General features: G+C 47.6%; 1 protein-coding gene across 1 annotated transcript in view; it reads left to right on the top strand.

Annotated features, from left to right (window-relative positions):
* Window positions 1-23,434, top strand: part of ADCY5 (adenylate cyclase 5) — a gene marked incomplete at its 5' end in the record, with an annotated part of 83,590 nt that overhangs the window by 17,366 nt on the left and 42,790 nt on the right. The window contains 4 exons of the mRNA XM_010136445.1: window positions 11,596-11,707; window positions 11,891-12,018; window positions 15,407-15,565; window positions 16,574-16,715. Coding sequence (XP_010134747.1) covers window positions 11,596-11,707; window positions 11,891-12,018; window positions 15,407-15,565; window positions 16,574-16,715 — 541 coding nt within the window. The remainder of the gene's footprint in view (window positions 1-11,595; window positions 11,708-11,890; window positions 12,019-15,406; window positions 15,566-16,573; window positions 16,716-23,434) is intronic.

Raw genomic sequence — 23,434 nt, 5'->3', positions numbered from 1 at the left:
GCTCTCACCCCATCCAGTTACACAGCGCAGACGTTTGCAGACTGCTGAGCAATCAAGGACACAAGTTCCTGTTAGAACATAAGTTCCCGTTACTTAAAGACTCGGTGGTCTGTTGTGACGGGCCGGTGGTGGTTTAGCTGGCAGGAACGGGGGCTCCCAGCACAGGTTTGGCTGTGGCCGCAGAGCAGGTAGCACAGATGTAGTGGGGAGGTTCTTAAACGCCCAACACAGACCTGTCTGGATTGAAGCTGATGACTTAGTCTGAGCCCAGGCTGTATTTCATTATTTCAAAACAACAATCCAACCAGCCCTCACCAAAGCGCCCTAGTCAGGTGTTCCTGTAAGATGCTACCGTGAGGCCCCAGCTGCAGTGAAGATCCATCTGCCGGGTTTCATAGCCTTGGTAGTCCGGGACTGGTCGCAGCGTGTCTGAAGTAACCAAGAGGGGAGAGGCCAGTGGGACGCGGGGGTGATCTACTTTTGCCATTGGCAGCTGTTAACTTTTTTCCTGTTTCTGTCTGTGAGAACTCTGGTGACTGGCTGTTGTCAGGAGGATTTTTTTTCAGTTGCGTAAGGACTGAGAAAACAGTGTCTGTCTGACTCTGGCGCAGTGAATGGCTTTCAAGCGAAGCCATGGCTGCAGTAATTGTGCTCTAGCTGTGACACTATAAATAAAGTTATTAACAGCAATATGTAAATGGGTTTCTATTTCTGTCCCCTGTATTGTTTGCAAAATCTAGGGCAGTTATTCAGTGAGAATCATCTGCTATTGAGCACTGAGCCTACCAGCGTCTGATGCTGCGTGGGCTGCTGCTTTTCTTTTCCCCTTGCTTGCTTTCTTTCTTTGCACTGCCTTTAGAGTCCAGTTCCTTTGCAAGTTTGCGTGCTGTGATATATGAGAAATGGTGGAGCTGCGTTTAAGCATTTTCAGGCTTCCGGAGAGCAGCTCAGTGCTCACGAGTAGGGAATTTTCTCTGGAGATCTGAACTGCAGGAGCAGTAACACCAGCCTCACAAACACCAAACCCCGCTGCTGCGATCTGCCTTGGCATGCACCTCGCAGATCCCACCTTGTTTGGAGACAATGCTGTTTCCTTCCACTCCCCTCTCCATCACTCCGGATCTGCCGAGCTGCCTCCGGCCCCAGTCGCGCTGGAAACTCGTGCTGCATCGATCCGTACAGTTACAGTACGGCTCCCCGCGGGAGAGCGGAGCTCTGTGGTTTTGGAAATGCTTTACTACATCGTGGCTGTCCTTTCTGGAAGAGCAAATTATTCTCATGCAAGGCATCTGTTTGGAAACCCAAATGCATCCGTGCTAGGGCCAGGAGCTGCGCGGCTCTTCACCTAGCTCCTGGACAGGACACCCCACGTGAGTCAGTTGGGTCGAAGTTCTTCCTGCTCGGCTAGTGAATTTAGCTCCAGCCTCCCCAACCCACCCGCGGGGAAAGTCCCAACCGGTTTGTCTTGTGACTCATTAGGCACAGTTTTATTGCCAGCCCCGTTAACCCGCAGACGGGCGCGTGTCCTCCATGGCACTTGAGTTCCATGTCGCGCAGCTTTGTGAAACGGCGCCATAACGCTGGGACAGCCGCGAGCTGTGCCTTCCGTTCCGCTCCGCGCCTGACGTGGCGCTCAGTTGTGTGGTCTGTATAACAGAAGAACAGGCAGAAGGGTTTAGAGGCTGTGACACCCGCTGTTCTGAACTGAACCGAACTCATCCTTTCGAACGCCAGGCACCCTATCTAATTGGGTGGTTTTTGGGTTTTTTTTTAATTTTCAAGCCAAAATTGCCGCTCCCGTAGTGGCATAGAAAGCAGAAGTCAGCTGGTCTGGTTATGGATAGAGGTAAAGAGGTCTGACACAGTAGCTTTTGGTTTTGTGGTCTGCGATACGTGCCTGGGATATACGTTTGAAGCGGTCTCTAAGGTGGCTTTCTGTGCTATAGTCAGACTCTGTTGGCTTTGCTGGCATTTGTTCACTGGTAAACAGTTTACAGGAACTTCATTTGGAGATGGTACTTTGTGAATATTGAGAGTGGCAGCAAATGGCTTAGTGAAATATCTTAATGCATTAACACAGAAATGAAATTTTCCAGTGGAAAATGCGGGAGAAAAGCTACTGCTTTCTATGCAGATCCATTATTCCGGTGGTGGCAATTACAGTAATTCTCTTGAAATCAAGTTAAAATTATATGCCTGCTTCATTATGAAAAGGAACCACTGATAGCAGAAGTGGGGGGAGATTGGGTGGGAAGTTAAAAAGACTTTTACATATGCAGTGGGCAGGCCTGCCGCACCACGCTCCCGGCTCCAGCATTGCAGGAGCAGGATTTGTCTGGATGTTCCCTGGACTTGCGAGGCCAGGATTCACGTTCCTGCTTTGCCATGGTTTTCCTGCATGGCATTGAGCCCCTTTATGTATTTTCTTTGTATACCATTCTGCTGTCTCTGCAAAATAGCACGGGGTGTGTTAGGGGCTGAAGAGGTGCATGGAACTCAGTATTCCCTGCTAAGAACGATCTTGGCATAGAAATACTCACCCCTGCTGCCTTCTCAGGGGGGCTGCACGGAATTTCCTTGTACTTGTCTTGTTTCTCCACGGTAGCTGCAGTTTTCTGTTTCACCAAAGGGAACCAAGGGTCGATGCCAGCGCCACTGCCATTGATCTGTGGTGGTGTACTGGTAGATCACGTCTTATAAAGGAAACACACCCCTTAATGTTAAATCTGGGCCCTCATAAAGTTGGAAGAACTTTACTCGTGACTGGAGGGTGTCTGGTCTTATCCGTGGAATGGTCTGGTATTTTGGTTCCTGCTCTCCTTGGGAAAATGAAATACCTATAGGAAAGGCATAGTGGCTCCTTAATGTTTTCAGTTATGACACTTATATACTAACGTGATGTTCTCATGATGTAGGGACTTTCCAGAGAGAAAACCCTGACTTGCCGCAATTGCAGAGTAAATAGATCACCAAAGGACAGGAATCTGAGGAAGCTCATGGGGAAGAAGTAAGGCGAGGTTGGAACGGCCGCGGCATGCAGGTTTACCGCAGTTCTTTGGGCACAAAAGCATCGTTGTTTGACTGAACATCGTGATACCAGGGGAGAAGAAGCTGAATGCAGTTGCACGGCTCTGAAGAGCTCATTCTCTCAGTATCCAAGACCAGAGCAATAGGTGACAGAAACATCCCAAACCTGATCAGATGCAATTTCCTCCGTCCCCTGTGGCTGACCCAGGAATCCACGTGTAGCTGTTAGTTGTCTGTGCCAAAACCGATTACGCTGTTGCCGCCTCTGACAACTGATGGATTGCTGGCACACAGCCTCTCTGCCACAGGGTGTCCCCTTGTTTTAATACTTCACTTTTTAGTTGTTTCTCGTCCCTGTTCTGCTGCTTCTACAGCTTCAGTTACTTTTGCAAGCCTTTCTCTTGAAGGAGGGCAGGCGGGGTAGCACCAGGCTCCTGGCGCTGTGGCGGTAACGGATAGTCCCGTCTTGCAGAATTGTCTCAGCGCCGTCTTCCTTCTTGTTGTTTTTGTGGCATGATTTTGATATCAGAGATGATTCTAATGCCAGAAAACAGACTGCAAGAATGCTTACAGCAGAAAGCATGCCTGAAGTTTGGAAACCAGAAGATAACATGGCTTTTCCTTCTTGTTTTCTATGCAGTTCTGGATTTTAGGCTGTCTTGTGGCACAAACGACGCCGAGATTTATTTTGCTGTGGGCTGGACCCAGCTCCAGTTTGGACAGACCTGCCAGCTCTTTTGTGCTGGTCAGGCAGACCCGGGTGAGTCTCGGAGCCAAAGCAAAGGCACACAGTGGGTTCAGCGGTATGCACGGTTCCTCTGCGCCTTTCCACATATGTCCTTCAACTTTGCCTTTCTAAACTTCCTTGGATTTGGAATGGATTTGGCATCTTTCTCCCTTACATGATTTTTTCCCCTGACCACAATGATTGGAAAATTTTTCACATTCCCATCAGTCCCTTCTTAGATACATGAAAAAGCCCCAAAGTCCCCCCTTCTTAATAATCCAAAATCTCATTTAGGCCACTTGGATTTCTTTTTATGTTCGACAGACAGCAGCATCTGATTTGGCTGGTGATGATGGAGTACTAAAATTCCTTCCTCTCATCTGAAAGACATCTGTAACACACTCCACCTATAGTTTGGCTCGTAGCCACTGCATTGCTGTCTTTGTTTTGCCTTCCCCGAAGAGTTTTTCTTCCCAAAAGGCTATTTATTGCTCCTGTTTCCAGTGAGGAATCGGTCTGGTTAAATATAGCCTGCCGAAAGAGGAAAATCTTTTAACTCAAGATGTTTCGAGGGAGAGGGTAGCAGGTTTTTCATGTTTAAAATAAAAAATGAGTACTGATGCTGCTCAGCTGTAATTAAGTTCCAGTAACTGGGATTGCTATTCAGTGCTTGTAAACTGGAAACCCAGGAAGGCCATGGAAAAACTTTTCCCTGTATGACTGGTGCAGTGTTTCCCTTCTGGCTGGTGATTTCGGGATCTTAATTTCTCCTCATTTCCTGTGTCGACAGTGAAGGACGAACCACGGGTATCAAGGTGAGGAGACTGACCACGGTGGGAAGTATGGTGCCAATTTTCTCAGCAGCTCTGAGTGCCAGCAGGGTCAGACGCTCGCAGCGGAGCATTACCAGGAGCACGTTGCTAATGCAGAGAGAGCTGCAACCACCAGTGCTGAGGGTTTGTGCTGGAGACGCACATCTCCCAGCCGGGTCCCCCAGACAGTTCTAACCTCCGGGAACACTCATTTGAGAGCAAATGTGGGAAAATCAAGTAAAGGCAGGGTTCTGCAGTTCTTGTCTCTGCAAAGAGCCTTGCTGTCGTCGTGTACGTTGCCACTGGTGGCGCCAAGAGCCATCTGGTCTCCGGCTTCTTTGTCAGTTTTTACTCTGTCACCAGTTTCAGCTGGTGTGGTCTGGCAGAGTGAACTTCTCAGGTATGGGATATTGGTCACTTGGGAAGAGGGACAGTAGGCTGTCTGTCTTGCTGCAAGGAAGAAGGTGAAGAGGCTCCCATTTTTCCGGGTTTTTGGGTTTATGGGAGTTTTTTGTGTGTTTCTTCCTATTCGCATTACCCTCTCTGAAGTTGCACTCTGCTTACGGCAGCGTTTGTGTATATACATGCCTTCTCACCCTCCTGAGCAAGTGGGAGCCAGCACGACGGATCTTAAGGCGGAGCACTGTCATGGTGCCCAAGAGTGTCCTGCTGGCCAAGGGACAGCTGTGCCAGCTGCTGCAGAAGTGCGAAGGCTTGTTTGAAACAATAGGTGACTTCCAGCACTGAACGGATCTTCTCTGAAATGACCATATAAGTTTAGGAAAGAGAGAGTATCTTTCTACTATTTTCTTTTTTCCATGACTGTAGGAAAGGGAAATATTTTAACCTCGTTCTGCCCGATGTCCTGCTGTTCCAGAGAAACTTTTTTTTTTGGGCATCACCAAGGCTAAGAACTTAGCCTGCCACATGGACATCCCTAGAGAGCAAGGCTGACATGCTGTTGGGTCCTGAGTTAAGTCTGGAAGAAGCTTGCAGCCTTTGCTGGACCAGTCGTTGGGCTGTCACTCAGCACAATGATCTGTGTGGGCCACTGCACCCTACTTAGGTGGGCTTTGCTGCCCTTGCCTAAATTTGTGCTTCTTGACCTAGACACACTGCCTGACCGTGGCCACTGTGCCACGGCTGTGAACTTGTCGTCAGTTTGTTTCTGTTTGTCCTTTCGTTGTTGCTGCTATTAAATTCAGGAGGGGAAAGAGCATTATGAGATGTTCTCCGTGTTTCTGGAAGCTGAAATCCTTTTGGTGCATAGAGTGCGTAGAAGGGAGAGCACACAGAGGACCTTCTTGTCTTCCCTTCCCCAGGTGGCTGTAGCTGGGAAAGAGGGACTGGGTGTATCCTGATGCCATGTCTATTCGAGGAACGTCTAGACTAACAATGCTACGTTTATGCCACTGGAGCTGGGAAATTACTTCTGGGCTTACAGTGCTGGTGGCGAACTGGTTTTTAAACAGATGTCCAAGTGCTAAAATTGACTCATTTACAAACTGCTTTAGAGATGCTCCCACCTTGTAGATACTCAGAACATGGTCGTGGGTAACCAGCTCTAAGTGGCCCTGCTTGAGCAACAGAGTTGGGCAAGATGACCGCCAGAGGCCCGTTGCAACCTCAACCGTTCTGTATCTCTGTGAAAGCCTAGTCTGGTGGGAAGGGCTCAACTCAGCCCTTCAGCTGAGAGTTTTGTCATCTTCATCCCAACCCATCCTTCTTCTCTCTTCTTCCTTGTTGATAGCAAGACTCAGTGATGTGCAACACCAACAGCCCTGGAGTAATAACAGTGTTTAACAGCAGCACCCTGAGACACTGTGCTCACCGGGTAGCCTTGTGAATTCACTGGCAAGGGCAGAGGTGGCCACACCAAATGGCTTTCTCTGCTGACCCCTCGGCTCCTGAATGCCTGTATTTCGTGAACAGTGGTCATTTCGCTGTGGCACGTTAACTACTTCTTCTGTTGGTTGCAGCGCAAGGGCAGGGCTTTGACTCGCGTGCAGGCAGATGCACTTTGCTGGTTTTTTGAGCCGTTACAGCTCTGAGTCTGGGGTTTTGTGCTGTTTCCCATGCAGTGCCTGTGGTGTTTGGTTTCCAGCAACACATGGTGTTTATATCCAGGACTGGCATTACCGTTGTGATGGTGATAGGGTTTGTGTTTCTTGCCGTGCCTGATTTATGTTGTGGCTGGCGTGCATGGCACGCACACGTCTCGAAATAGAACACGACTCCTTTTGTTTTTACATTGGAAGCTCTGATGATTTAATTGAGCGTTTCGAATAATGCTGCGTTTGCAGGGAAACCTGGCTGTGTCGTGTCCCTCTGTTGATAACTCCCTTAGCTTCAGACATATAAGGCTGCACTTCCAAACCATTCTCTGTACGTGTGTGTGGTTTTTAAATGTCTCGTGTGGGTTTCCTGCTTTCCACCTTGTTCTTAGCCTTCCTACTCCTTGTGTCGTTCTGTGCTTTCTGCCAAGATCTCTCCCCTTCCCACGCTCTTGCTCAGAACCTTCTCCTTTGCCATCTGAAAGACCCTGTGGTGCTCCTGCCTCAGGGCACGTTAGCAGTCACAGCAAAGCTCGCCAGAGTTACAGGAGCTAGCTCTGAATGACCTGCCCTGGTAGGACCCAAGGTGCCCAGCCCTGGGACGGGCTGAGCACAGACTGTGAAAGCTGAGAGGGCTCGCACTGCTCCGGGGTGTGGCACCGAGGCTCCTGCTGCGACCTGAACTGCTGCTCCCTGTGTATCATCGCTCCCTGAAGGCATTACAGACCACAACATGGGAAAGCTGAGCTCAGCACCCTGGGAACTCTCTCCTCTTGGCTCTGCATCTTAGATGCTTCTCTTCATTTCGCCTCGCTCTGCCTGTGCAGCTAAGTGAAGCACTCTGCAAAAAGCATCTAGACGTCCTGCTCGGAGGTCTCGCAGTCCAGAGTGGTGGTGGGGATTTTGGTAAGGGCCAAGCTCAGGCAGAGGCTGGCATAGCAGCAGCTAGAGCTGTGTGCCAGCCTGCCCTGTGCTGTCTGTCAGCCCCAGGCTCCTGGCATCAGGAGGAGCCAGCGGCATAGGGATACTCCAGTTCATGTCCCCATCTTTACCGCTCTCCTGCTAGGGGCTTGGCTGAGGTCAGGCGGGTACCAGGCTGGTCTCTAAGCACATCAGGAAGCTGCTTAAGCTCCTTGCCGTCTTTCTTCCCCATCAGTGTCATGAGCCACGCAGGGCAACGGGCACAAAACTGAGTTTGTCTTGTACAGCTATGAAATCGTGACCCAGTCCTTGCTGCAAACAGGAGCTGAAACGGGAGCTTAGGAAAGTATTCACCTCTACCCTATGACACAATTTGTGGTACTTTTCAACAAAAATTAAACAGAAACAATAAAAAAAACCCAACTGAACAACTTATAAAAGGAATGATAACTCCCTTTTTCTTGTCTGTCCTTCCCAGAAATAACCCTTTTTTTTTTTTTTCTTTTTTGAGGTCATACCCTGGTTACTGCTGGACAAAACCCAATCAGATAGTAAATCTGAAGGCCGTGACGGAGTGGAAAATATATCAAGAGCTCTGAAGCCATTATAGCATTTTAATTACATGCTAAACCGTTTTTTCCACAGAGCAGTAGCCTTCCAGATGAAGGGTCTGGGACCCGGGGCTGATAATAGTTGCTTACGCTCCGGCTGCAGATTGTGTGGTCAATCCCTTCCAGTCAGCTTCAGCGGAGAGTACTTACAAACCACTGCCTTACTTCATCTCACGATATTTTATCCTTATTATAAGTATGTCATTTGACCTTTTGTTGGCTGCTGTCATTTACCCCACATTTTGGCACAAGGAAGACCGATTTCTGGCATTGTGCTTCCAGCAGCAAGGAAGTGCCTTGCCCTCTGAAGGCTGAGCGTAGTTGGCTTGAGTTGTGCCCTTCATCGCAATCGTCCATCACCGTTGCCCTTTAACAAAATCTTTTCATTGCCAAGGGTAGTCTGACATGAAAGATGGGTGTGGAGTGAGGACCTAGGGGTAGAGGAGAAGCTGTCTGTTTAAACTCTAAGGTTCCCAGTCTGGATAAGATGCGCTGGCAGGACTGGGATATGCTCCTGCAACCTCACTGCACGTGTGGTGTGTGTGCAAGGAGATAGAGAGGGCTTGGTTTTTAAAGGAAAGCACTAACTAAACACAGAAGGAGGGTCGTGTGCTGCTCCTTGATGGCTCTTGTGAGAGAAATCCATTTTTTTCCTAGTTGCTTCTGAGCTGCTGGGTATTTTACAGAGAGAGAGCTGGATTTATGGGACACTGGGACTCATAACAAAAGGAACAGAAGTGGCATGGCACAGCACCACGTACACGGGTCCTCATTCCTCCCTCGTGCGTCATTAGCAGGGTTGGGAGCGATAAACCCGGTTGTCTCTGCTGCTAGAACTGCAATGCTAGCAGGAGTGTGTGGAGGGAACAGATTAGGCAGGAGGAGTAAAACGGGATTTAGTGACTTTCAGAGCTCTCTGTTGAGAACAGAGGTCAGAGCGGCCTCAGGCTGGGTTCCTGTTTGCAGGGGCTGTTCTCTCTGACAGTCATGTGCTGCTCCTTCTCCAGTCTCCTGCCACAAACGTGTCCTTCCCCACTCTGTCTTCAGTTCCCAGATCAATGCTTTGTCCTCTGCCATCCCCCACGTGGTCCTTTCCATCCCCTGATGAGCTTTTCCGTCCCCTGCAGCCCGTGTGTCCCCCACAGCATCTGCTGATGGCTCAGCGGCATTGCCCTTTGGCTGCTGAGCAGATGGCGCAGCTGGCTCAAGCCTGTACTGGAATACGCTCAGCTGCTTCGTGGTGACTTGGTTCGCTGGCAGGGGAGAGGGGCGAGGGGATGGACTGGGCGGGTGGATGCCTTCGCATTGCAAGGTTAATCACAAAGTGTGCAAAACCTCAGTTGTGCAAAAGACGGGACGTGTGACGGGTTCATGCAGAGGGAAGAAGCATGTGCCAGTGAAGCTTTTCCCCTGACTGCCAAGCATCAACTCTATGTCCAAGGGTGAGAGGAGACTTGAAGCATCTGAAGAAATACTTGCAATGCACTCCTTTTCTTCAGATAAAACCAAATTTCTTTTTCCTCGACTTCCGTCTCAAAAATTATCAGACTGGCTTTGTTTGAATTGTTTCATCTCTCTTTCTTCCAGCAAGAAGCATCTCAGGTAGTAAATGTTGGTTCTGTAACAGGGGCTCCCATGTTAACTTCCCAGTATTGGTACCAGCTCGTGTGAGGGATGCATTTCTGATTCCTGTCATGCAGCCTTTCCGCGCTCTATTCAACCGTGCGGTCCTTGGAAGTGCAAGACGAGGATCGAGATGAAGGGGGTAGCTGCTGAATTTGACCAGAGATCAATTTGCTGGTCACTCGTAGAAGGTTACAAGTTTGAGAAAATGTTGTAATTGAGTAGTTTCGATTCGAAAGGGCTTAAATCTGTGCCTAGAATAGCTCCGTGGGTCATTTGCCTGGTTGAAAATATTACCACAATGTAACGTGGAGAAATGTCTGCTCCATTTATCTGGTGTGATAGTAACGGGGGATGGAGGGAGCAGCCGTTGGTCACGTACCAGGTTTATTAGGACACTATGCGAGCACTGGTCTTCTAGCTCGGGCATGAGGAGAAGGCTCAGGGCACCCCTGCAGGGTATTTTGAAATACACCCATCGCTATCGGAACGCAAGAGCCACAGTTGCTCTTTATCCTCCTTTTATGACACGTGGCTGTTACGACACACACGCCATGGACATGTCCACAGGTGAGGAATTCGCCGTGTGCCCCGTGCTAGAAGAGGAACATGCCTGCAGCAAGGTGGGTTTTGTTTCTGCCCCAAGAACTGGAGACGTTTCCCATGTGTACATCACGTATTAGCTCATGCTGCAGTTACGTAGTGACTGACACAGACGATACCTCTAAGATGTCAGTTGATTTCAAGTGTATTTCTTTGGGAAGTTTGCTTTTATTTGTAAATATGTGAAATCTTGGTTTATTTTTTGGTGTATTTTCTCAAGGGTTTAAAAAATGGCGAAGTGTATTTGGATTCAGACAATAATCAACTTCAAGGAAGAAATCAGCCACTTGATAGATGTTTCAATATGCAAGTGTAGCTCATGGGTTCTCTAGTTTTATAAACATGTGTGCATATATACATTTTATCTTAGATCTGTACAGACATAATCTGGTGCTTGTTCTGCTGAATAGTTTAAATGCAGCGTAATGGCAGCCTCTGATTGCAAATCAGTATTTTCAATGTTGTAATTAAAAATGAGTCAGAAACTTTCTCCAGTTTACAAAAAAAAATCTTCACAGCACGACATTAAAATTGATAATTTAAATCAAAAGATCATTATTGATACTTGTGATTCAAATAGTTGTGCTTTTGAAGGGGTGCACGCTGCTTTCAGAGGGCTTTCCTCGCGGCACCGTCACGCTCTGCATTTATGCCATGGCAGCAGCGTGTCTGCCGGGTGCGCGGTCCAGGGCAGGGTGCTGCCAGCCCCGGGGCTGAGCGGTGTGCGTGGAAGCAGAGCTCAAAGCACAGGTGAGAGCTGTGGTAGGCAGGTGAAGGGCGTTCGCCCGCGGGGAAGTGGGTTTTCTGCAGTGGAGCTGGGACACAGGCTTGTTACAGAGCTGAGAGGCTGAGGAAGGGGACCGACACGGGGAAGCGTTGATTTTGTAGCTGGGCTGACCTGGTCGTTGTGTAGAAGTGCCTTGTCATTAATGATGGCTGACAGCATTATCGTGCCACCACCAGCTCCCAGTATACTGGAAATTGTCTGGAGGTGAAAGGCTTGTGGGGTTTTCTTGCCCTTTCTAATCTCGGGAGGAGATGGGACCGTGCCTCTCAGGGCTTTATGTGGGACAGAAGCTGTATCATAAGGTGGCGTTAAGGGTGTTCATCTCTCCTACGAGCCTCCTCACCCCCGGGCTTCTACCCCAGAACTCAAAGAAATACCAGCAATACACTTTGTGACACTTTTTTTTTTTCTCTCTCTCTTTTTTCCCAAGCATCCTCTTTGCAGATATAGAGGGTTTCACCAGTCTGGCCTCCCAGTGCACTGCTCAGGAGCTGGTCATGACGCTGAACGAGCTCTTTGCCAGATTCGATAAGCTGGCAGCTGTAAGTTTTCCGTTATAATTACGATTATTTTTTTTTTTCCCTGTTGCAAGAATGACATACTGTGCTGGTTCACAGGATTTCTGTAACTATTCCCTGCCCTAAAAAGCAAGCTATTGCAAGCATGAGGAAAAGCCGAATACTTCTCTCTCCTTTTTCTCCTTTTTTTTTTTTTTTTTATTCCAGGAGAACCACTGTTTGCGTATCAAGATCCTGGGTGATTGCTATTACTGTGTGTCTGGCTTGCCAGAAGCAAGAGCTGACCATGCACACTGCTGTGTGGAGATGGGAATGGATATGATCGAGGCCATCTCGTAAGTACTGTCTTCCCCATGGAGAGATTCAGAGCCATCAGCAAGCAGATTCTCCTTCCCTGGTCCTTACGTTAGCAGCAAAGGAAGCCAGCTGGAACCAGACAACAGTCCCGCTTTGACAGCAGACAGACAGACAGACAGACATGCCCGTGAGCGTGTTACAGCCATGCGGCTGTCAGGGCCCAACCTCCTGAGGGGAAGGGCAAAGGTTGCGGTGATTACTGGAAGTCTCGTTCCCAAAGGAGGGTTCCAGCAAAGGGCAGAAATGTGAAGTCAGAGGATTAATAACAACTTCATTAAATTTCAGTCACTTTTCACTTATCATTAAAATGGCTTTTTACTCACCTGAGAATCCCTCTGCTAAGGTCTGTCTTGTCGAGCTACACTAATCCTTCTCCACGCGTCCCTCTGCCAAAAAGGTCAGATTCAAGGTTTTCTTACTTCAGTTAAATTAATTAGCGAAGAAAACCATAAAGTTATTCTGGAGCAGATGCATGGTGCTTTTTCCTTTATTTCCACTTCACCATCTTTATTTTTTCTCTCCTCAATCTGTTCTGAAGCTTTGCCTGCTCCTGAGGTCCGACTAGCACTCCTGTGTTTGTTCGGACCGTTCCTGTCTTTAGAGAGGATGAGACAAAGTTGAGAGCCATACCTAGCTGTAGTTCTTGGAGGACAGCAGACAACGCTGAATACTGTTTGCATCGGACACGAGCTTTCACAGGCCTGTTCTTTCAGAATTCAGGGAGGGATGATTTATTGGTTATCTTGAGCACATGCAAGCTTAGGCAAAAAGTTCCTGACTGGGAACTGAGCTAACTGCACCATCCCTGCTGCACAGAGACTCTGCTGCTTTTTCCCTTGTAAGTTTATATTTTGTGAAAGCATCTTCTAAAGTATTGGTGGTACCAACTGAGAGGTAGGTGTCTGTGCAGTTCTCCTTTCATTCTGTTCAGTGAATTGATGAACTTCCCACTTGAACTCAATGAATACTAGAGCTACGTGTTTGCTGAGCTTGATATAGCACGTCTTTACCATTTGAATTTCTGCAAGGACATGAATACACACCCACGCTTGTCACCCTCATTCTCCTACACAGACCTGTAGTTTGAAGAGCAGTGTTTTCACCCAGGAGACCTCGTTCACCCGTAAAAGGAGTTGCAAGTAACTAGTTTTCAGTAGCCCGTGAGAGGATGCTATTTTTTCCGTGTGAAGTACAATTCAGTGGCAGGTGACAAAGCATCTTATCAAACACGAGAAGCAGCAACTCTTAGCCAGCAGCCCTGCAAAGAAGTTGCTGTGCACATTGCCCAGAAACTTCTCGCTTGCTGCAGTGGTTGGCCAGGTGAAATCCAGAGACCTCGATGGGTTGCTGTGTCCATAATCCCCCATAAGGCTGAGCAACACCAAGAGGCCTAGACTTTGTTAGCCACAACCCGCCTTAACTTGAAAGCAAGGTGGAGCTGAAGGGTTTGTTTGCAAATAGCTCTTCAGCACCCTTGGAAGCTCATTTCCCACTCGGTACATGGTGAGTGCATTTAACAATCTTCTCTCTTAAGGAGTCTGGAAGGTGATTCCATTCTCACTACCCCTGCTTCCCCCTCCTCCCTAAGGACCAAGATAAGAGGTTTCACAGTTAAGGTAACCAATAGCTACTGCACATTGGATTAGAGGCTTGGCCGGCTCTGATTGGTGTTGGTGACTAGGCTGATTTTGTCCGTGTGCAGTAACAGCAGGGCGTGATATCCTGTGTCGGAAAGATGGACTTGGAGTCGCTGCACTGCTGGTACGACAGAACTACACCATGGGGAAGGAAACCCAGTATTTCCTTTGATATAAAAGGATAACCAGACTAATCCGTTTGCTGCGAAGTCTGGAGAAAGTTCCCTCCTCATCAGCAACTCTTCTGGGAAGAAGTTCCCTGGTCTTGTGTCAGTAGTGTGACTTGGCAGAGGGTGCAGTAGGTTTTGAAGCACTGTGCCACATGTTCTTCCTCCCTTCCCAGGCTGTACCCATACTGCTGCCACTGTTGTCCTTGCAAGGGTTGTGTCTGCAGCTGCGTTTTCATTACGCCAGTTCCTGTCACCTTCCCAAGTGGTGTAGTCAGAGCTTTCTCGGTTCCTAAGCCTGTGACACCTCACCCCAAAGCAGCTTCCCTTCCCTTCCCGAGAATGTCTGCTGCTTGTAAAGGAAAGTAATGAATGTCACGTCAGTGAGCAGACAGTGCAACATCAGTCAGCGTTTGTAAGAAACAGGAACCATAAGAGGGCAGGAGCTGTTGCAATGAGAAGTCATCCTGAACAGCGTTAAACCGTGAGGAGTGAACTAGAGTCCAGAACTGGTCTGGCTTTAATCGCTCATTTCCGTTAACAACTAAAACGTAAATATCGGATCTGTGTTGGGGTTAGGAAGTGGGAGGACTTACCTGTCAAGAGGGTGGTATCTAGAAAGGACTAGATGAACCTGAAAACCAGAGAGGCTGAAATCTGACAGATAGTAAAACTTCATGCTGCAAGGAGCTGACAGCTCAAAGGAGAGAGGGCTGTGCTCCGAGATGAGGTGGATTTGCCTGTGAAACATCGACGTTCTGGGGGTGATGTGATCAGCAATAACAAGACGCACAGTTGCTCTGATGGCCTCATCAAGATTTTCCCCTACCTGTATTCCTAAATATCTTTTCCAAGAGAACAGCTCTTGAAGTTAACTTTGGCCCTAAAAAGGCAAAACCCACAAAGTATTCCAGCAGTCACTTGGGGAGTGAGTAGAGCATCCAAAACCTCGTGAAAATCAGAGCTTGAGTCTTTGTAGCTGCCTGTGTGGAGTGATTGCGCTAGATGTGGTGCTCTGGTTTTGCTGCTCTGACCGCAGCCGTAAGCCCCCCTTAAGCTTTCCAGCTGCAGTGGGTTGTTTCACACGTGTATCTGATTTCATCTGTGGAGGACTTGATGCTTGGTGCCATGCAGACAAATCAAGGTCTCTGAAATCATTTCCCTTTTTCTCTTTACTGTATGCTATTACTCCTAACGAGGCTGAGTGCTGGCGGGTTATGTCCAGCTTTGGCATGGAAATCAGAGACCAGCACTTCATTCCTTTCACTGCCCCAAAGATGATTTTTGTATGAGTTCTCAACTTGACCATGAGTTCAGAGTACGCAGGTTTGCTCCAAGGGCTCCCCGTTCCAATTAGCACTCTGCTTGGCCAGGCAGCTCATCCAAGAGCGGTACAGCTGGTCTGGTTTTGTTTTGGTGTCCTGTTGATGTGGATGAGCACCACCGTGCGCATGCGTGAATAATTTGTAGGTCCTGGTGGATTTTTGTGTTCTGGGTGCAAGTTTGTGCCACCGACTACGACCACACCATTCTTAGTTCTTTTTTCCCGTATCTCTTTTCAGACTAGTCCGGGAGGTCACCGGAGTAAATGTCAACATGAGGGTTGGAATCCACAGTGGCAGAGTACACTGTGGGGTCTTGGGCCTTAGGAAGTGGCAGTTTGATGTGTGGTCCAACGATGTCACGTTAGCCAATCACATGGAAGCCGGGGGCAAAGCTGGGTAAGTCGCTTCATCGAAGCCGTCGTGTTAATCCACGTGTTGTTTTGTGCCTGGCGTGTCACAGTGAGGTGGGAACTGGGGGGCAGAGGTTCAGAGAGTCTGCGTGGCTGCTGTAGTGAACTGTGAGTGTAGTGTTGTAAGGGCACGCAAATGTTAGCAAGGTTATTCTGTTCCACATTGACACGTCTTTGGTTACGGCACGTCTACGAAGTCCCAAGGTGGGCATATCCTTCTGTGGTGAGAACCAAGTTCCTTCACAGTGAAGCAAAGCTGGTAGACACAGCAGAAGTGAACAGGTCACATTGACAGAGGTGTGACTGTGTGTTAACCGTGTCTACTGGAGAGCATCCCAGCTGTTGATGGACATTGTACGAAGTGTTGTTTCAGAGCAGCCTTTTGTTTTGAAACATTGCTGTGAGGGAACAGAATCCGTTCTTGTTTCACCACTGTAGGGACCAGCCGAGCACAGAGCTGCTGCCACGTTGACTCCCTGAGATAATTTTTCTATATGCGTTTCCATCTTTTCTCTGCTCTGAAAGAGAGCGTAAGACCATGGTACTGGATAGGCCACCTGTACAAGGCGCTCTCGTACCACAGTGATGACTGTGATACAACTCAAAAGACACGGGCCACAGTTTATGTGACGTGTGTCTGCTGAGTAGACGTGTCCTGGTGAAGGGCCTGTGTCTGTCAGACAGACGGACCTGCTGTGTGTTAGAGCAAAGCAAATCCAAGAGCGAGTGCTCTCTGTCTAGGGAGGTGCTTATGAGTGGACATTGAGGTGCTTAGTGTGAGTACCTCTCTTTCAGAAGACGCCTCCTGGCCCACTTCCTTTAAAATGGGTGACACTCCCCTACTGTATCTGTACGAGCAGTCACATGGCTAAATAAATTGGGGTTTATTGCTTGTTTGAACCTGTCCCTGGCAACTGTCACTGGCAGGAACTGGCTCTTTACGTAATAACCTTCCAAAGCAAACAAAACTAACCGGTGTTTTGTCTCATTCAAGGCGCATCCACATAACCAAAGCAACCCTGAACTATCTCAATGGAGACTACGAGGTGGAGCTGGGCTTCGGAGGGGAGCGCAATGCTTACCTGAAAGAGCACAGTATTGAGACCTTCTTGATTGTACGCTGCAGCCAGAAACGGGTAAGACCAGGCAAAGTGCTGCGCGTTTAGATACTCTTCTTGACTAGATGGCCTCCAACACGCCGTAGCGTGAGCACCAGCCTCTATGCATGAGTGAGTTGACTACCAGACCTTCAGTGACAATAATGCCTGTTTCTCTTTCTGATTCCTGAACTTTTGCAGGTGTAGAAGGGAGTGTAGTCACCTTCTGCAAAAAGTTTCTGCACCAAGTACTTTCTAGTTCTAGCAAAGAAACTGACCTGAGTTGTTTTCAAAAGGATTTTGAGAAATGTTGTTAATATAATGTATTTTTCCAGTAGAATCTTATACTTGTACAAGTTCTTAAAGCACTGGATGAAAACCACCAAGATCTCTTCTCTGACAGATTACAGACAAAAGTGGCTTTGTGAACCTGCTCACCACATTGCCGTGAAGATAAAGATTATAGCAATTCTTATCATTACCTTTCCGCCTCTGTTTCTGAAGATGGGAAGATGTGCCCCACTGTAATGACAGATGATCACTGTGACAGAGGGTTGAAATTATACCCGCTGCTATGACATGGGTCAGGCAGCACAAAATAAGGCTATTGGGGCGTTACTGACTCGAACTTGAGTCAAGACTAACTCAAGTGGACTTCAGCCAACATGTCGTCTTTTTGTGATACCCCCAATTACAGAAGATAGGTTGGTGTTATTACTGGTTTGTATTCCTCAAAATAAATGGTAGACTAGGAGAGGACTCTTCTGATCATCCTGTTGAGCCTAGCCAATAATATTTCTCTGAGTGATTTCTGCACTAGTGACACTACTTCGCTGTTCACAGTACAGGTGTGTAAAAACTCTCCAAGAAAATCCCTTATCATCTGCTGAAGAGAGAAGCTGCTGTTTTGGGTTCGGTCTGCTTGTAAGACCGTCTCATTGTCAGTCTCCGGGAGACGAGTAGAGCTTGCAGTGCAAGATTATTGTTTCTTGAGCGTCACTGCCAGTCAGTGAGACAGCTGGTGTTTATACCTAAAACACTTCTGCTTTGCAGGGTAGATTCAAGTACACAAACCAAAATACCTGTACGTCTCCTGGGGTGGAGAAGCTAGGTTGACTTCTTAAGTCATGCACTCAGCAAGTTGTCTGCGTGAGGGTTTCTCTGGAGAGAAGAGGAAGACCTAAGATCAGGATTGTGCTCCGAGCTGGTGTAGACAAAAACCTCAAAAGCGGAGACGTAGAGCCCTTGGGACTTGACTTCACTTTTGAATGCAGGGCTGTCTTTTGACTAGGAGATTGGACAGAGACTCGGGAGAGATCTGGTTTCCACTCCAGACTTAGATTTTGAAGAACTCGCATCTTCATGCCTTTATTTTCCATGGTGAAATAAAAGGGGTTCCCCTCTCATGCTTTTGCTGCTTTCTATGTATTTATTGCATCTCTATTACCCAGTGTAGCCCTTAGCTGACATCTCTAGGCACTGCTATAACGCTGCTCTAACGAGCTTCATCCCGAAATAGCTAAGACCTGGGACACGTGCACAGCCTCTGTAATTATTGTGCTAGACTGAAACACGAAGAAATTGCTACCGAAGGTGATGGATATTAGTGTTTAGAGTTCGAGGGGTCCTGGTTTGCCCATACTCTTGCAACTTTCTTGCTCCCATGAGCCATTTCCTACCCCTTTGTGAACAGTTTAAAGTCCTCTCACTCTTTAAAAACTCATTTTCGCAAAATAGGATGATCAGAAGCGAGAAAAGCTTTCTCCCAGAGCCAGCTCAGCCAGTCTTGAGTATTTTGCCAGTTCTAAGTGCTTGTCCTAAATGTCTTCTTGTGACGTACTCAGTCAGATTTTCAGTTCAGTCTGTCCCAGTACTGGCCAAAAAATGTTCGCCTAACTTAGTGATGGGCTCCTGCGAGTCACCTCTGGGTTCCAGCTTTCCTCACACGCAAGGCACAGGACAAATCCCACTGACCTGGGAGCAGGAGCAGAGTTGACCCCAGTCACTGTGTGCCTGAGCTGTTCCTCGGGGCGCACAGGCACACATGTCTTCTCTGAATAGCTGGTCCTTCAGCCCCGCAGCCATCAAAACCAAACGATGCCACGAGTTACACTGAACACAGGAACTGTAGTGGCGGCTGTTCCACACCCTTTCTGCCTACTGTTGCCGTGGGGAGCCATCCCTCCCTTCTGAATTCTGTGTCGTCTTTTTTTTTCTTATTTTGTTTATTTGACTTTTTCGTCATGTTAATGGTATTTCATTGGCACAGAGTAAATAGGAGGAACATCTATCTAATATTTTTGTTTCAGGAACTTAGACTAGCTCCTTCTTCGGAAATAGGTTTTTTTTCCTTCTGAAGGAGTTTTGGGGGGTGGGGTGGGGTGAAGCTGGGTTCTGATCGCTCAGTCAGCAGTTTTATCCCCTCTTCCGCTCAGCCTTCTTTCTCCTAAGACAAACTCTTCTAATGTCTTCTCACAGCTAAGGAGAGATAAGCACAAGCTCTCACAGCAAGCTCTTTGTTTTTGTGATCATCGAAGGAAACCGTTAGCTTTTGCATAGTTGGGTTATCTTTGTGCCTGGTATTTATTCGGTGATGACCTGATGTGATTCCTGTTAATGAAGGGAAGTTACTGACTAGTCTCTCAGTGAATGATCGTGAATTCTGCACCTTTAATATCTCACATGCCATTTCTAGTATCTCACTCGTCAGATGTCCAATGCTAATACTCCTTTTCTCACCAAATACTACCTCTGCTTCTCTCATTAGCAACATCTGTCATTGCTACGCTCGGTGCCAGATGTGATACAAAAAAAAAAAAAACACCAGCAAAAAAAACCTGCCCAAAGACTAACCATTGAGTAACTCTACTAGTAACTTTCATGCAGCCTAATCCTTCCTCATTCAAAACCATCCCTTGCCATGTCACTGGAAACCAACTCCTTGCCCAGCATCGTGTTTCCCACCTGTCCTAGCCATTGGTCTCCAGCACAGCTCTCTGTCAAATGGAAAAACAAGGCCAGTGAGAGCTACTCTATTTTTTTGGTTTAGAAAAACTTGGATGTTCTCAAGGCTTTCAATCCAAGCCCAACATTTGCTGCTCTACAAGTTCTGTGTTCTGATCCCTAACTAAATAGTTATTACAAGTGTCTCTTGTCAGCAGTGACGTTGCCATTGGCAGTTTGCACATATCGGCGATGGGTGCTGTCCTTCTGATGGCAGCACATCACACTGAAGTTTTGCTTCCAGCTTGGTCATGTTTTCCATCCATCACCTACGCCTGTAATCCCACTTCCCTTTTGCCCCCACTGTGGCAGTCATGGTTACCCGAAGAGAAATCCTCTGTTCCTCTCGTTCTAGTGTAGTGCAGATTTTTAAGTTTCGGTTACCCTTGCATTATGCAGGGTGACTTCTGTTCTTATTCAGTGGTTTTTTTGTTCTCTTGGATATGTGTTTCATGGGGACTTAATACCTTAGCATGAAAGGAATGCAGGAATTCTCGAGGGACAGCTTTACCTTTGCTTCTTCGCTGGCTTTGCCTGTTCATTCTTTATCTGAAGGTCTGTGTTTACAGACGAACAGTCAATTATCAGCTAGAATTACTGGTACTATTAGCCAGGTCTTTATTGATACCCAGACTGAACCCCGAGGCATTGCAGTGAACTAACCAGCATCACTCAGGACGATGGCTTTATCCTTCTACAGACTGGTTTTGTTTTATTCTTGTTGTACTACTTTTTTTTAAGTTTACCCCGCAGACTGCAGCATTCCTGACACACAGCTCTGTACCTCCACCTTTACAACTTGTGTATCTGTCCTTCTGCATTTTACTGAAAACATCTGTCTCAGTCATTACTCTTCCTCACTGTACGCGCTTTAATGATTGCGGTAGTATCCAGTAGTCCCAGTTCCTGTGCTGCCCAAACTTCTGGAGCTCATACCGGAGCACGTCACTTGGTGACTGTTGGCGACTTTCTGCTCTTCTTTGAGATCAGGTGCTGTGCTGCTATGCAGAACCATCACAACCACTCTCCTCGTGACTGCTAACGGCTTTGCTCTGAGAAGGGTGGGGAAGTATGTGTTTGGAGGAGTTGTATTGCCCTCAGCGTTGTCGGAAGGCTGAGGAACTGCTTTGCTTTGAACACAGGTGGGGACACGATGTGACTGTCAACAGGCGAGCAGTACTGCTGACCAAACAGTCAGTGCCGAGTGCACAAAGTTGGCAAACTGCAAAAAAGTTTATTTTTTTCTAATGTCTTTCAATTGCAGTAAACATGGGTGTTGCCTTTAACAATAGCAGGTACACAACAGTTCCAGAAAGGATTGTTGATGGTGGCCTTAAAACAGCTCAACAGAGCTTTGGCCATAGCTTCTAGAAAAACAATTCTCATTCTTTTCTAAATAGTGTCCTGGAACTCCATCCAGCTGAAGAAACAAAGTGGTCCTTTAAATGCTGTGCGTGTGACTCTCCTAAAACACCATCAGTCTAATGTGATGATTCCTCAGCATAATGAATTTAATCACAGCTCGGCGGGGTTCCACTCGCAGATTTACGAGGGCAATGGTTTGGAGCTGTATCACTGCAAGAAATACCATTCACGTGTCAGCAGAACTCACAGGCAATTTACAGAATAACACGTAGCTGAACCTGAAGAGGCTGATGCACGCTCTGGTTTCCCTGCACTCTTGCACTGGTGGTGGTCAATGCACTGGAAAATCCTCTCACACACTAGAGAGGAGCAGGCATTCTTGATGCCGTTGATAAGAAAATCCCAACTATTTCTGCAGTTTTGCTGTAGCATGACTGTAGTTCAGTGTGTGGGAAGTGGTGTGGGAACACAGTAAAACCTCTGGGAATAAGAATTACAGTCTGTTTGTGAGTCCAAATTTGAGAAGTTCCCACAACACTTTCTGGAGTTTAGCCACTCTAAATCTGAAAATCGTGTTGCTCTCAGAAACTTTGGCACCTGATCTTGTTGTTGGTAGTACCTGTAGTCATTGAATCATAGAATGCTTTGGGTTAGAAAGGATCTTCGTAGGCCATCCAGTCCCACCACCTCCAGGGAGCAGGGACATGTGCACCCAGAGCAGGGTGCTCAGAGCCCCAAGGGCCAACCTGACCTGGGATGGTGCCAGGGATGGGGCTTCTCTCACCTCTCTGGGCAACCTGGGCCTGGGGCTTACCACCCTCACAGTAAAAAAATTCCTCCTTATGTCTAGTTGAAATCTCCCCACTTTCAGTTTAAAGCCATCCCCGCCTTGTCCTGTCACAACAGACCTTGCTAAAAAGTGTGTCCACCCCCTGTAGGTACCGAAAGGTTGCAGTAAGGTGTCCCCAGAGAGGCACTGGAAGGTATCATCTCTCTTTTATTCTTCTTTCTAGTCTTGTCATGCCTTAGGTAGCCCTGTGAGCAAATTGTCCTCATGCTGTCACCTGGCCAGGAGGGAACAAGGAAGGATCCCCATAGACTTCCACAGAGGACCTGTGATCCTTCTAATTCTTCACTTTTAGAGTTTGTTTTTATCGTCACCCACTGAACAAGTGATTTTTGAGAAAATAGATTATCTCCAGTTTTGTAAGTACCAGATTTAAAGAAAACTGATTTTGAGTCAGTATTGACGTTAGCGACAGAGTTCTGTTACTCAAGATAATAGAGTAGCACGGTGTGCCCTTGGGAAACCAGAAGTCCGCTGTGCTTGTACATACATGTTTTAATCTGATTGAAACTAATGCTGAAACAGTTCACAATCCGGTGGAAACCTTCTAGAGGGGGAGGGGGGAAGCACTGCCCCAGTTCCTGTTGCCGTGTAAAATTTCTGGCGCCTGAACTCATGGGAGAAACAAGATCAGAAGCAGGTATTTACCTGTCTGTCCAGCCCTTACCTCGACCCAGATGCATCAATAAACTCGTGTGAGCTCTTTTACTCCCTTCAAATTAATCAGGTGATGCTTCAGAGTCGCTGGCACTAGCAGCAGGTAGAAGGATCACTCACTGGCTGAGGGGGGTTAGTACCTCTGCTTGGGTTTGGGGCACTGAGGCTTTTCTCAAATGCCAGCCATATTTACTGACCTCTTCTTTGTCTCTCTATCACCTGTTGATGTGAAGTAACCAAACGGCTTTGCTTTGATAGGTCTCAGCGTCTGGGTTCTTTGGATGCTTTCGGTTGAAAACCCTTCACTAAATTGTAATTCAGCGGATCAACAGTGTCACCTCTATTATTGAAAACAACACGTGTTTGCTTGGAGATAATGAGGCTGTATTTCCTGCCAGTTTTCTGGCATCACATCATAGACAAAAGAAGCGTAACTAGGAAAAAGATTGCGTAACTGAAAAAAACCCTGAGAATTGTGGCAGAGACTGAAAAAAGCAGTGACTTGTGACAAACAAACCCTCCAACCAGCTCAAATCTGGACACCAGTGTGGCATCAGGTTAACGTATTTTTAGAACCCTTTAAAACACGGTTCTGCTGGATGTTATCCAGTGGCTCCTGTGAAATTCGGCTGGTGCCAAGTGATGGAGTTTTCAGCCCTTGCAGGTGAAACAGGGGCGGGTTCGATGGGAGGCAGTGGCTGTCCTGGGGGCGCGCATCGTGGGAGCAGGTATGCTTCTCCCCAGCAGACTCCCTGGGGAGCTGACAGTTCCCTTAGCTTTGCTCCAGCTGAGGTTCCTTGAGGTCCTACACTTGTCATCCCAGCTGGGTGGCCAAAGAACTTTGCTGGCAGCCCGGGGCTGCAGTAGCTGCTGCTACTTACCGTCA

This window comes from Buceros rhinoceros, unplaced genomic scaffold (assembly GCF_000710305.1).
Source record: "Buceros rhinoceros silvestris isolate BGI_N320 unplaced genomic scaffold, ASM71030v1 scaffold11145, whole genome shotgun sequence".
NCBI lineage: Eukaryota > Metazoa > Chordata > Aves > Bucerotiformes > Bucerotidae > Buceros > Buceros rhinoceros.
Note: the sequence above shows the minus strand (reverse complement) of the source record. Positions and strands in the feature narration are given on the sequence as shown.